At 41.1% G+C, this 13078-nt stretch overlaps 2 protein-coding genes across 6 annotated transcripts; one reads left to right on the top strand and one right to left on the bottom strand.

Annotated features, from left to right (window-relative positions):
* Positions 1 to 625: 625 nt before the first annotated feature.
* On the bottom strand, positions 626 to 4390 carry LOC124194524 (zinc finger protein ubi-d4-like). Of its 4 annotated transcripts, none has more exons than XM_046588753.1 (10): positions 4241 to 4390; positions 4069 to 4178; positions 3665 to 3963; positions 3471 to 3605; positions 3322 to 3403; positions 2989 to 3207; positions 2071 to 2271; positions 1828 to 1998; positions 1633 to 1745; positions 626 to 1292 (listed from the first exon to the last, which is right to left on the bottom strand). In XM_046588753.1, the coding sequence occupies exons 1-10, from the start codon at positions 4285 to 4287 to the stop codon at positions 1164 to 1166; spliced, it is 1506 nt and encodes a 501-aa protein (XP_046444709.1). In that variant the 5' UTR covers positions 4288 to 4390; the 3' UTR covers positions 626 to 1163. The 4 variants fall into 4 exon arrangements, with proteins under 4 accessions (XP_046444709.1, XP_046444710.1, XP_046444711.1 ...); XM_046588754.1 differs by having other exon boundaries at positions 626 to 1286; XM_046588755.1 differs by lacking the exon at positions 2989 to 3207.
* Positions 4391 to 4538: 148 nt separating this feature from the next.
* Positions 4539 to 12536, top strand: LOC124194525. Of its 2 annotated transcripts, XM_046588758.1 has the most exons (5): positions 4539 to 4782; positions 5109 to 5320; positions 10509 to 10635; positions 10846 to 10998; positions 11312 to 12536. In XM_046588758.1, exons 3-5 carry the CDS (start codon positions 10560 to 10562, stop codon positions 12208 to 12210), a joined length of 1128 nt encoding a protein of 375 aa, XP_046444714.1. In that variant the 5' UTR covers positions 4539 to 4782; positions 5109 to 5320; positions 10509 to 10559; the 3' UTR covers positions 12211 to 12536. The 2 variants fall into 2 exon arrangements, with proteins under 2 accessions (XP_046444714.1, XP_046444713.1); XM_046588757.1 differs by lacking the exons at positions 4539 to 4782; positions 5109 to 5320 and adding an exon at positions 7390 to 7691.
* The last annotated feature ends 542 nt before the right edge of the window (positions 12537 to 13078 follow it).

The following is a 13078-nucleotide window of genomic DNA, read 5'->3' as shown; positions in this document are numbered from 1 at the left end:
TTACTTGAAACAATTTGTTGGTCTTAAGAGGACAGATTTTCATGGTTCAATCAAGTTTAACTTTGAGTCAAAATAAAAGCAGCAACTATTCTTTAAAATGCTTCTAGTTTGTGGACTTAGTTAGTTGTGGTACTGCACGTGATAGTCACAAGGTTTCGTTATAAGACTACCGTATTGTGGCCAGCAAACCTGAGGTTGAATAGAGGGACGAAAATTCTAGAAACCACGTAGATATTACAATAGTTAACTACCACTGATGGAATGTTTCATACAGTACGACTCCAGGAGTTGGAAAACTTCCGGGTGCCTAAGGTTTTTGAATTGCCCGCTGAATGACATACATATCAAGGAAGGTCATCTTTATTATTATAAGCTTATTTACTCAAGGAATTGCTGTAGAAATGAAAGTTCTTTTGAAAACTAAGCTGATTTGTTCGGATCTTAATGCAGTTACAGACAACATCCTTATCGAAAGTTTCAATTTTAGAACGTCGTTGGAAGAATTCCATTTCGTTGGTTCTAAACTTCCAAGAATCCGTAATTGTTAAATGTTTTCCGTCTAGACGTTGTCTATGTCTATTACTGGTCCAACTGTCTTCTTTAAAGAGGGGAAGAAAACGGCTGCTCCAGGGGGCGAAGTGAGGCTTATTGTATTTGTGTTGGAAATTGGCGAGACAAAATTGACAACTCCCAGGAGATAGAAATGACAGACAACTCTTATCAAAAAGACAGAATTTTCGACGCAGCAAACGGTATTTTAAAATGCATTCATAGACAAATGCTCGGCCCAGCAACAAATAAATCGCTTGAAGTTGCAGCTGGAGGCTAAAAAGAGGCAGATCAAATGAAATACAAAACAACCGTCTTGTTTTTTCGTTTTTTCTTCTTCCTGGAATAAGAGAATTCCAAGAGGAGTTTCATGAAACGCACGTAACGAGAAGTAGTAAGAAGTGTGTGCCATCATCCTAGCGGAAACGTATGAAATGATACACTGTTTTAATGAAGAACGAAAGAAATGGAAACTATGAATATCCATTTCAAACGGACGCCGTCTTCAGACACGAAAGGGGCATTTTCGATGAGGTTGACCAAGACGAAACTCAGAAAATTAACACGCAGAACACTTTTCTTCGGAGTGAGACGGATGAGAGTTAGCTTTCATTTTATTTGCGATGAAAGCTAACGAGACATAAATGGCAACTCCAAGATCCCTCTGGTGGCTCCGAGAGAGGTGGTTTCAGGCAATACATGTGATAACCACGGTCACAATCATCGCAGAAGAGCAACTGTTCCTATAAAAAAACAAATTTAAATACTGTATCGTTTACAGAAACGGCATGCGGTTCGACAAGTAACGGTTTCGGACAGCATGGCAACTGGTGCAATCACAGACAGACACAAGACTCACCACGCCATAACTTAAGGTTAATGAAAGGCTTACATTCTTAAACTACAATTTCGCCTCTGGGCCATCATGACCCATACTTTGTGCTCGACCTATTCAACAACAAGTGAAGATGATTTCCTTGTGCTATATCGATCAGATTGTTTTTAGACGTCCGACATAAACTATCAAGTGTATCAACTAATATAAAAATTGCGATCATAATTATGAAAACGAAAAAAACTCACATCGTTGTCCGAATTCCCACACAGACTACAGCATTTGCACTCGATACATTGCCAGCGGTACTGCTTGACCGAGATAATCATGTTGGCAGTAAACTGCAAGCACGATGGGTGTCCTAAAAACAGTACAAACGTTGAGGTCATCGACTTCATATTTGCGGAAAATAATGAGGTAACAAATAAAAAAGACAAACATACCTGAACGTCCACAGTCGGCGCACGAGACAAGCTCCTCTGGGTGGCCTGATTTCTTGTTTTCAGTGGCATCTCCTAAACAAAAATCGCAATAAGGAGAAGGGGGAGCTCGAGCTTTCATTTCCATTTCACGTACGGCAGGAGCGGCGACGGGTCCAGTATAAACATTGCTCCCTATACAAGGTTGCATCAATTAAGACGTCAAGCAAATTCTTTGAATGATTCGTATTTATTTCTTTTTCTTACCTGCAGCAGCGGCGGCGGCGGTGGGGGCGGCTGGTGGGGCTACACCGGCGGCAATACTACCACTGATTGTATTGAACTGAGTGTTTACAGGAACTTGAGGATGTGGAGGCATAGGCCGTTTCGGCATCTCTGACTGCGAGCTCGGCGGTAACCCCATGGGAGTTGTTGGCATTGGACCGTTTCGACTACTGCGGCTGCGTCCTTGAAATTAAAGAAACGTGAATTTTTAAAAATTGATATCATTTAAAAGCCAAACCGTCACAACTGCATTAATGGAAACCACACATCGTGAGATATAAGCAAAGCCAACATGAAGGGAGGATTTTTACTCAACTTGGGGTGTTGCAAAACAGAAAGTCAGTCCACAATTGAAATACCAAATCATTAAACGCATCAACATTAACTACGAATTTCAAAAGTAGCTAATAAACAAGCTTTTAGAAGGCAGTAATGAAATACCGGTTGTGATAGCGGAAATCTTTAAGAGCAATTTCCTGTAAGAAATCAGTAATGAACAGTTACATAAAATGAATCATGTCCTGTGTGTCGAGGAAACAAAAGTCAAATTATTATTTCCACTTAAAAAAGATTACTGCCTTCAACATAAAAGTGGTTTGCGAAAAATGAAAAAAAATTATTTCAACATTTCGTTTTATTACATTTATAAATTTTGTTTCGATGAAAGCCTTTTCTGAAATTTCAATCGTATAACCCTAACCAATTAGTAAATCAAATTTCCAATTACAAAAGAGAAAAACGAAGCAGTCCAGCCACCTAGCGACTTGTCCTAAAACGCACTATCACTGTACCTAATATTTCTACTATTACTACAAATGAATATACTAAACGGAAAACCCCAAACCAAGAAGGAAAAATAAATGAGTCGGAAAAACCAGAGGCTGTCTCTACAATTCTAACCTGATGGGGTCTCAGCATTTGAGGACATCATGCTCTGTCCGTGCATGGGATTAAGTGGAGTGGAGGGAGTGGAAACCATGCCGGAGCCTGCACTGGAGCCGGCCGTCGGAGTGGCCGGTCCTGAATCCTCGTCATCACCGCCTCCATCAAGCAAATTCTTGTGCGAATGAGTGTAGTGATAGGTGAGACCGGGGCGAGTCTTGTATCGTGCACCACAAGCTTGACGATGGTGAAACATAAAGACAGAAAGCAGAGGGGGAAGTTAATATCAAGGGTTCTATAAGATGGACTACCAACTAAAAATAAAAGGAGAGAATACGGAAGAAGACTCACTTTCGCACGAATAAGGCTTTTCCGTGTCTGTTGCGTCATAGTTCATTGGAATCTGTTTCTTTCTACCACGAGTACTGGGAGTCTATAAATTCAAATTGTTATTAATTAAGAAATCGTCTCGAAGATTGTTTCGGTTCATCATATTCCACCTTAGCTGGGGTTTGTTTCGCCATGGCTTTTTTCTTTTTCTTTTTGTTGCTCTCTTCGTAGTCAAAATCTGAATCTGCGTCTGGTTCCTCAAAGTCGTCGGGTTCAGGTTGCATTTCATCAAAGTACCAGCCATCCTATGGCAAAATACATATACAATTTACAGAAAAATTGATGAAATTATAAAAGAAAATACCTTGGAAGCTTCATCTTTATTTGAGAGTACAGCATGAGAAGTACTGTCTTTGCTGTCTTCATTGATTGGTTGAATAACACTACTCAGTAGTAATGGTTCTACTGGAGCAGGTACTTCAATTTCCACCTCTGGAGGAGGTGGAACTTCCTTCTTCTTGGGAGACTGAGCATATGTGACCAAGTATGAACGTCTTTTCTTTCGCCAACGTTTGGCAGGGTAGGTATAAACTTGATCAGCAGTGAGCCCAGGCATACGGTGACGAGGTTGCATCCATAGGTGACAGTGATTTTGTGCCACTCCTGGTAACAGAAATAACATAAAAATGATTTTATAAGTTAAACTTGAAAATGAACATAGGGAAAAGCAGTGAACCATAAATCTATTAAATTAGACATCCAAATTACCAGTTTGTGCATCAAGGAAAGGTAACCTCATCCGTTTTTCCAAAGCCATCCGCGTATTAAAAGAGGCTGAGTTTTCCACTGCATCACGGTATGTTGAGTCTTGAAGAAGACTAAATAGGAAAGTTTTAAAATTATGGTAAAGCTTCAGGGAAAAGTATAACAATTAAATTACTGTTGCAATTTTTCTACGATCGGTCGGTTTACAACAGACGCCGCCATGATTCTCTTTTTTCTCAAAACGAAGGAAGGGAATGTTTGACATAAGAGCCAGTGTTGCCAGATTGGAATTCACATCAATTACGGCCCAGAAAAAGCGAAAACAACAGGAGAAAACCTGCCAAAAACTGAATGAAATATGATTATTAGTTTATCCAAGTTCGATGCATGATTTGTTTTACGTAATTTTGTTTATTTCCGATTTTTAGTTTCCTTTGTGGTGCACCTAGAGATATTTTGCAACTAGGGGTTATTTTGGCGGGCTCCGGTCTAATCGTCTGCAGCCATCTGCGAGTTTCGTGTAAATTTTTTACTTTTAACTTAAGAGTGGTAAGGTAAGGGGGCTCAATGTAACTTGATAAGATTAACAATTTTAAATAAAAATAATGGCAACAACAAAAACAACAAGGCAACAAAAACATTTCTAAAAATGTGATCGTCGTGTGAACTCTGGTGTCGCGGCTCTCCATGCTCTCCAAGTTCCATGCTGTTTGGCGGGTAAATAAAACTAAGAATTTACAAATAGAATGATTTTGGGAGCTTGAATAGAAAAGTTAAATCTGTTCTAAATTTGTGAAATGTTGGTGCTTGACTAGCATTTATCATGTAACCCCCTGTCGATGGCTGGCAGAATGTTTGCACTGTGTAACCTTTTCCTTCGTGCAGATTTGAGGCATGAACCAGCCACCATAACAACACAATTGCTTGTGCTGGTATTGACCAGTGTTTATTAACAATTAGGGTTTTGTCTCATTGTCAACTTTTCCTTACTTGTTGTTTTGTGAATATTTTTCGATAACCCATGTTTTATTTTTCATTTATAGGTACACAGCATCCCTCTTGATTGGAGAAACTACCAATGTCGGTCGAGTTACGGATCTCTCTTTTTCCCCTTTCTTTTTAATGTCCTCGTGTACGCCCATGTGAGTGTGGTTGTATTCACGAGGACTCTCTTTTTCCTATTCCGGCTGGTGGATTCAACTTTACTACGAACCGAACACGTGTGGATGCCTGGCCGTATTTCCCAGGCTTAAAGGTAGGAAAAAATTTTCTCCAATTTTCCTTGTTTACTATTTGGCGGCATTGATTATAAATGGTTACGGAGTACGATTATTCCTGAGCTATGCGGTTGATTGCAACTGTTTTCTCTCTCGACGTTTTTGTTTACTCAGTAGGGGTTCATTAAAATAAATCATTTGCAGAACGACTGCAAATCAGGCCCTGCTGTTTTGCACCTCACAATTTTTCTCTGTGGTTACAAACAATCAAACAACATTTAAAAAGTAAAACGCAACTAGAAAATTGCATGGCCAAGAGAGGGATCTACTAGGGGGTGGAAATCCTCGAAATCATGCTCAGATTTAAAAATTAACAAATCGTTTAATTTTATAAAGAAATTCTTAACATTCTGAGGTTTTAAAAAAAATGTTGAAAATGGAACTGGAGAGGAAACATGAAACAATTTTTTTTTTTTTTCAAACTTTCCAACTTTTTGCGTTAATTGAGGAACAACAAACGGTTGTTATGAATTAGAGCGCGTTTGTATTTCCGACAAAACAAGTTAAAGAATTTTATATTTAATCGCTTTATTATATAGCAACGTAAAATAACAAACAGTGTCGCAATACAATGAAGTTGTTTGACTGAAAAAACGAAAAGCACAATTAGTCGCCAGTAAAACCATTTCTAACGCGTTTAATTGTTTGGGAAATTTGGACAGGACTGTTGTGTGAGATACGAAAATGAAATAATAGCGCCAATATTCCGACCGTCATTCTAGATAGTCAACAGAACCGTAAGAAATAACGAGTTTTGGTTTTTCCTGACTCGTTTATCACGATACTACTGCGCGGGGAAGTTCATAACACTATCAGAGAATTTCGTTTTAAGTTAAATAAAACACAAATTCCTCAAAAAAATCAGACCCACTTTAAAAAGCTGTTTTGGTAGAGTGAATCCATGATTGTATCCAATGACTTTGGTTTAAAAAAAAATTTAAAATTTCCTTGGTTTCTTAACTTCCCCTCCAAAAATTGACATATTAATTTTACCGACTGAATCCAAACTGCGAAGGAAAAAGTATATTCAGTTATTCAAGTGGAGATTTCTTTTTTCCCCCATTCTTTAAATGCCATACGGTAGTAGACTGAAACTAGTGATCAGACACTAGCGTGCTCTACGGCTATACTACCACATGTACACAATTCCCCCATTCCGGTAGTCGAATAAGTGGGCTTTTATTTTTCCATGAAAGAAAAAAAAATGTCTGTTTCGTTCATGGTCCTCCTCCTCCGCGCACCAGGAAAATCAAGATTTTGTAAACTAGATTTTTGTTTGGAGGGGGGGGGGGAGGAAGATCAACTAGTTTCATTTCATCAGTAGACTGGACTAATAGGTGATAGGCCCCATTATGTGCACGGACCGGTCAGTTCCCAGGTTCCCAAATCGTCTTCTTTTAAAAAAGATAAAAAAAACAACAACAAGAAAAACTCGTTAAATACGAATAGAATTGTTTCTTTCTTTTCGTTATTTGTCAGTTGGGTATCGTTACGTATACGGTACCCCTGACATGCAGGCTTTTGTGCACAGATGGCCATCTTGTTTTTTAAATATATTTTTGGTCGTCCAATAAACTGGGCGCACAATCAGTGCGCGGTAGAACTCGACAGCAATTATTTTCCGTTCCGTTTCTCTTTTCCGGTGCCCTGCCTATACGTGCACATATCACACAGATTTGATGTTTTCGGTCGCACCGCTCGTCTCTAAACTATCGAGTAAAAAAAAAGAGCTATTCGTTTTTTTTTGGGGAAAAAAAGTTGCAACAATTTGTCCACTGATGGACGGAATAGACGTAACGTGAATGTGCGTGAAGGAAAAATAAAAAAAAAATTCACGGGCATTACATGTGCAAGCCGGAGGCGGTTTCGTGTGGGGGTGGTGGTGGGTTGGTGGTACCTATATAATAGCTGGAGGCTAACAAAACACAGCCTTCTGGTGACTTGGGAGAAAAATGTCTAGTACTACATGTACATGTATATAATATTATAGGTCTCACTTCGACTCTTTTTTCTTTCTTTTTCATTTTTCCTTGCGCCAACCCAAAAGCATATTACGCGTTCCAGTAAGCTTTGTGACAACCAACTGTTACGCACGTGTTTTTCGTTCAGTTCTACCCGGTGCTCTTGTCCGAACTGTTCACTTGGCTGGCCGACACCGGTGACGACTCTCTGTGCCCAACGCTCGTTTTACATTTCTTGTTTGTGGAACTTATTTTTGGTTGTTGTTTCGTTCGTTGTGTTTTCGTGTGTTGGTTTATTTTTGTGTGCGTGTGTCCACCTCGGATTAGATTGTGTCGGCGGAATTGGTCGAGTGTTGCTGAGCGCAACCCGCCAGCATTGATGCAGCAGGTGAGGAAACTTCATTTCTTCTAGTCGCTTGATTTGATTTGATTTAGTATTGCTCGTTGGATATGCTGATTGTGGCTGGGGCTGTCGCAGAACTATAAATAGTCTAGGATTTGTCTTATTATTGTGAGAGGTTCATGGCGGTCCCACGTCCCCATTACTATCTTATCTTCTTTTGGCAGTAGCTCACAGTGACGTGCGTACTGTAATAGTTCCTCTCCCTTTTTTTCTCTCGACTGATGGGCCTCAACTAGAAAAAGTTGGCCCAGTTGTGTTCTCTTGCCTCACACGATCAAAAAGTCAAAGATCGCTCCAGCAGATTGGATGGCATCCTGGGCTTAATCGCAACCTCTTTTCAGACATATTCCCCCCGACGCTTGTCATTTTTAAAAAACAGTGGTGGCAAGGGGGGCTGTTCCGGGGCGCATTTTCACACGACTTTATGCACAATAAGGCGGATCAATGGGGCAACACCGCCAGCAGCCTAATTGATAGACGTAATAGCAAAGTCTTGGAGTGTGTGTGTGTTATATTGATCAGGTCAAAGTGAAGGTCTCTCTCGTCCCAGAAATTCATCACTCGAGTTGCCTAAGTGTTTCTCTATATAGAGCTAAGCTCTCATCGCGCCCAGCTGAATTTAATAATCAACAATGTCCGTGCTCTCTCTCTACGCAATCTAATTTCTATTAGATAGAACGTCGTACGCCTAGTCAGCCGAATAAAGCACTCTGCGAAAATGAGGATAATGATTCGATAGGTTATTCGGTCCTAGCAGCAGCATCTTTCCGAGTGTGTAGATAAATGTGGACACAAATTTGCAGGTACGCGCTTGACTGCCAGCAATAACGGCCAAACAAGTAGGCTATATATATAGACTTGTCTATATAGAAGTATACTAGCACTACTCGTCGCATCACGTCTAAAAGATTTACCTTGAGTAAACAGCGCGCGAATGCACACACAACACACAGAGTGTGTCATCTGCGTGAATTTCTCTTCTTCTTTTTTTTCTATCCGTTCATTCTCGTTCTTCTTTTTTCGTCCATTTGTTTGTTTTTTCCTCTTTTTTTTTCACTGGCACGATCAGACGGTCAGGCTGATCGTTTCCGCCTGACCAGATGCCACACACCGACCGAGCGACGGCGCGGTTGTTTTTTTTTCCCATGTCCTAAATAGATCGCCTTTCAAATAATTGCCAGCGCCAAGTATAGTAGGCCAACCTGCTGCGCTAAATATTTCCCAGTGAACAGTACACATATCTCTCTACGTCTTACCAGATTCCCATCGCTAAAAGTCGCTAATGGTTATCAATGGTTTTTTTTTGTTTAGAGCAGCAACAGCATCACCTTGGAAGAATCTAAACGTGAACAGAATGTTTAGCCTCTTTTTTCACGTATATAAATAACGGAATCACGGCAGCAGCAGCAGCAGCAGCTGGCCGCCTAGGTCTAATGTATCTCCCGTGCTCCGTTGACTTTCGGCTCTATTGGAAAGACAATTTGTTCTCGTGACAAAAGATACCTAAATATTGTCGAGAGCTAGTCGACCAGAGTTCAGAGTTCACCGAGCTCTAATCAAACGCAAAAATGAAAGGAATATAAACTATAGAGAAAGGACTCTCTATAGTATTTTCCCAATTTCCCAGAGTCGATTTAACGGGAAAAAGGCAATGAGCTGCTGCCATTTGACTTCAACTTTTCGTGCTAAACTGTTGGCCCCTCAAGTGTGAAAGTTCACCAGCGCTATTACGAATTTTTTTGATTTCCAAACTATATTACCACCTACACTAGGCAAAATTTCAAACAATCGGCTCTGAAATTGTGAAAATTGAAGGTCTCGAAAACTAAAGATGGAAAGTCTTGAAAAAGTTTGAATAGGAATTTCTATATTCAGAATTCTAACCTGACGTATTATATACATAGTTAAAATACAATCTAAACTTTTTTGAGGGGGTTCGCTGATGCAGGACAGGAAAACATTGGGATACTTGTTTGATTAATGCGCCCATTTTTTGGCATTTTGGCCAGAGGCAAGACACGCATGGACACTCGTGGATCGTCGAATATTGAGGGAAATCGATTGTCTAACTATTTTACCAGCCCCGCTCTCTCCTTGTGTGTACGTGTTTTTATTTCTTTTTCTCCCGTTGTCACCGCGCTTTCCCTTGGGTTGGATGTAATACGAAAGTAGAACGGCAGTAGAGGAGGGCGTGAACTGTTCCGCCACCCGCATCGTGAATTATTCCAAAGCGAGAAACTCTTTTATTTATTCATTCATCCACCGGGAAAAGAAGAAGAAGAAGAAACTCTACGCGAAAATGTAATGGAGAAATGACAAAAAAGTGCCGATCCGCCATTGAAAGAATAATGACTGCGACAAATATGATAAATGTCAACACGTAATAATGCACGTTGTGTGCTGTACACACATGCAAAGTTGGAAGAGGAAGCCCTGCATCCGAGCGCTAAAACCTTTTGGGAATTTCAAAAATTTTCTCAGAAAGAGGCCCAGGCACAGATATCCATAAGTCAAATTTTATTTTCTTAAAGAATGTGACACGCCAAACGGACACATTGAAGCAAACGTACATATAGTCTAAAGCTGTTTTTCTTATTTTCCAACTTGTTAATGGCCGGAAGTCAGGCCGTTATATAGCAGCGGGTAGAATTTAGAAATGTACTATAGTGTATAAGAGGGGCGCGCGCCAAAAAACATTTCCGGCTAACAGTGGATGTATACAACCCCCCCCCCCCCTCCAGCAGCCATTGGCTTGCGCCAATATTGATGTCTGATGTTTTTCTTTACCTTTGGTTTGTCCAGGTGAACGCCAGACAGCCCTGCGAAAAACGGACCACTTGAAAAACGCCCAAAATGAGCAACCCCATACCGTTGGCTGTCTGCTGGTTATTGCTGCTGCTCTTGACCTGTTGGAGTTCCGCCAGTATAGGTATGCACATCATTACGTCATACATATTGTCGAGAAAATGCTTTGAAACGATATGTTATAGTTCTTTTTCAAAACATAATAAAGTTTCATCTTCCATTCTTTGTTTTTGTACCTAATCCTTTTGTTACGTAAAGTTTTGAATTGTTATTATTATTAGGCTGATAAAGTTACACAACCAACTTTATTTCTATTTTTCTATTACATCCGCAGTAACGACAAGAGTAGTCGGGGTTGGCGATGGGCGGCTGCAGCAGCAGCAGCATGACACGCTACGGCGGATCGATCCAGCAATCTCCGAACCGGGAGACTGGAAACCCATCGACTACGGCCACCCAATGCGAGACGACCCGACGCTAGTCTACGGTAAAATAATCAAATCAAATCATAATAATCGACTTCGGCTGCTTTTTAGACATTTTTCGTGCAGGGCACTGTGAAATGAACGCACTTGACATGCATGCGAAATGTCTAGTCTATCGGTCATCGCCCATGCCAATGTACATAACATGTGAAAATGGTTTGGGGGGGGGTCCAAAGTCGACTGCCTTCGTGTTGTCACGCGATTCAATCTGTTTTTGATTGATTGCTTTGGTTTTTATATTATATTACGGGACTAGAAAAGAACTGTTGTGACACCCGGGAAAATAAAAATAAAAAATGTATCTATAATTCACAGTGCCACCGGTCGTGGACCCTGTCCACTATGGCATCCATTCGGCGGAGCCGCTGTGGCCGATCCGGGGCTCTAAACTGCCGCAATTTCACCTTCCACCGGAAGCCATGCTGGCCGCCTCTTCGACGGAGCAGCGCTGGAGGACTCGACAAGCCTCGAGGCTTCACATCAAGACTGACGCCACGACGACGCCGAGGACATTGTTCAAACCGTCACAACGGACGGACCGACCCGACCACCACCACCGGATGCCGCAGTTTCACCGGCATCCCGTCAGATCGACCGCATGGAAACGCTACGATCATCCGTCGAATCAATTGATCGGCAGGTCGCCCGCTCTAGGACCTCCTTTGCCCGTCATCTTGCCCACCTTCAGACCAGGGGTTGCCAGTATTAGGCCGACGTCCAGGCCTGTGGTCCTGCCCATGTCCAGGCCAAGAGTAATCCCGCCTAATACGTCCGGCAGCAGCAGTATGCCTACCGCTGGACAGCAGCAGCGCCTATTAGCTGGACGGCAGAGAGCGGATTTACCACCTCCGGCCAATCGATATTTCAGCAGCAATGCCAGGAGCTACGAGAGTGTCATCGATGACGGCGCTAATAATGGATTATTACACTACGGAATCAGTCATCACAGTCTTAGTGCTGGCAAAGCGGACGACATTGATCGGGCGGACGACGATATCGACGGACTTTTGCTCAACGACACGTCCAGCGAATCGCTGCTGCCGCCGCCGGGAAATGAGAAGAAGAAGGACGTGACAGTATCAGACCAGCACCACCAGCAGCGCAAAAGGGCTAAGAAACCCTTTTTCCCGTTTCAATTTGTCATCCAGTCGGGATATTCCAAAGTGAGGAAATACGGCAATGAAATCAAGGAGAGTTTATCCGCTGATTTCTAATGTCTCATATACAGTCCACAACCCAAAAATTAAATTGAAATTAAATTAAATATAAAAAAAATGAGATTTGTTGTTTTATTTCGTTTAAACTAAATTTGATTCATTTAAAGTATTCTTGATAAATCTAAAAAAACATTCCCCATTTTTTGAAAAGTTCTACAGTATATATAATAATAATAATGTATGTATTTATAATATATATGAAATGTCCAGTGGCGATCGATGGAGGGGCTGCGTGCCTGCGTACATGTATATGAAGGCCACATCGCATACATAACTGTTGACTTGGCAATCAATACACACTGCCCCGAGAGATATAGAAATAATTGGTTGACTTGTTATTTTTTATTCGACTTTGCTGCTTTTATGTATATATATATCCTTTCGTCATCATGTCCAGCCAATTGCCAGGGCCTTATTCCACCATGTTTACGACCAAGGTTATTATTCTCTCCCTAATTTATAGGAGCCCAGTGTTTACTCCAGTTTTTTTTTTTCGACATCCGCAAGTCGTGAAATGCTTTTCCCAAAAAGATAATGATTCTTCAAATCGAGTCCAAAAGTATGCGGTGCAGTTCAAGTCCGTTATGTATATGCTGGCTGTATATTAGTAGTACCTATATCTAGCTACTGTGTGGTCTATGTTTTTTGTGGCGTTCTAATTTGTAAAAAAAAAAAATATCCCGTCGAATAATTGAACAGCGCGCTCGGATATTGGATATATGTGTACATGTAACAGCGACGGACGGAGCCCATATATGCAGTCTCAGCTTTCCTTGAAACCTAAATGCGCTTCCGGTTCTGGAGTTTTTCCCTGTACATATATAAAGTTAACGTTGGTGGTCGAATCGATCCCGCCCTTATTATA

Source organism: Daphnia pulex, chromosome 5 (genome assembly GCF_021134715.1).
Source record: "Daphnia pulex isolate KAP4 chromosome 5, ASM2113471v1".
Classification (NCBI taxonomy): Eukaryota; Metazoa; Arthropoda; class Branchiopoda; order Diplostraca; family Daphniidae; genus Daphnia; species Daphnia pulex.
The sequence above is the reverse complement of the archived record's forward strand: the minus strand, read 5'-3'. Positions and strand labels throughout refer to the sequence as shown.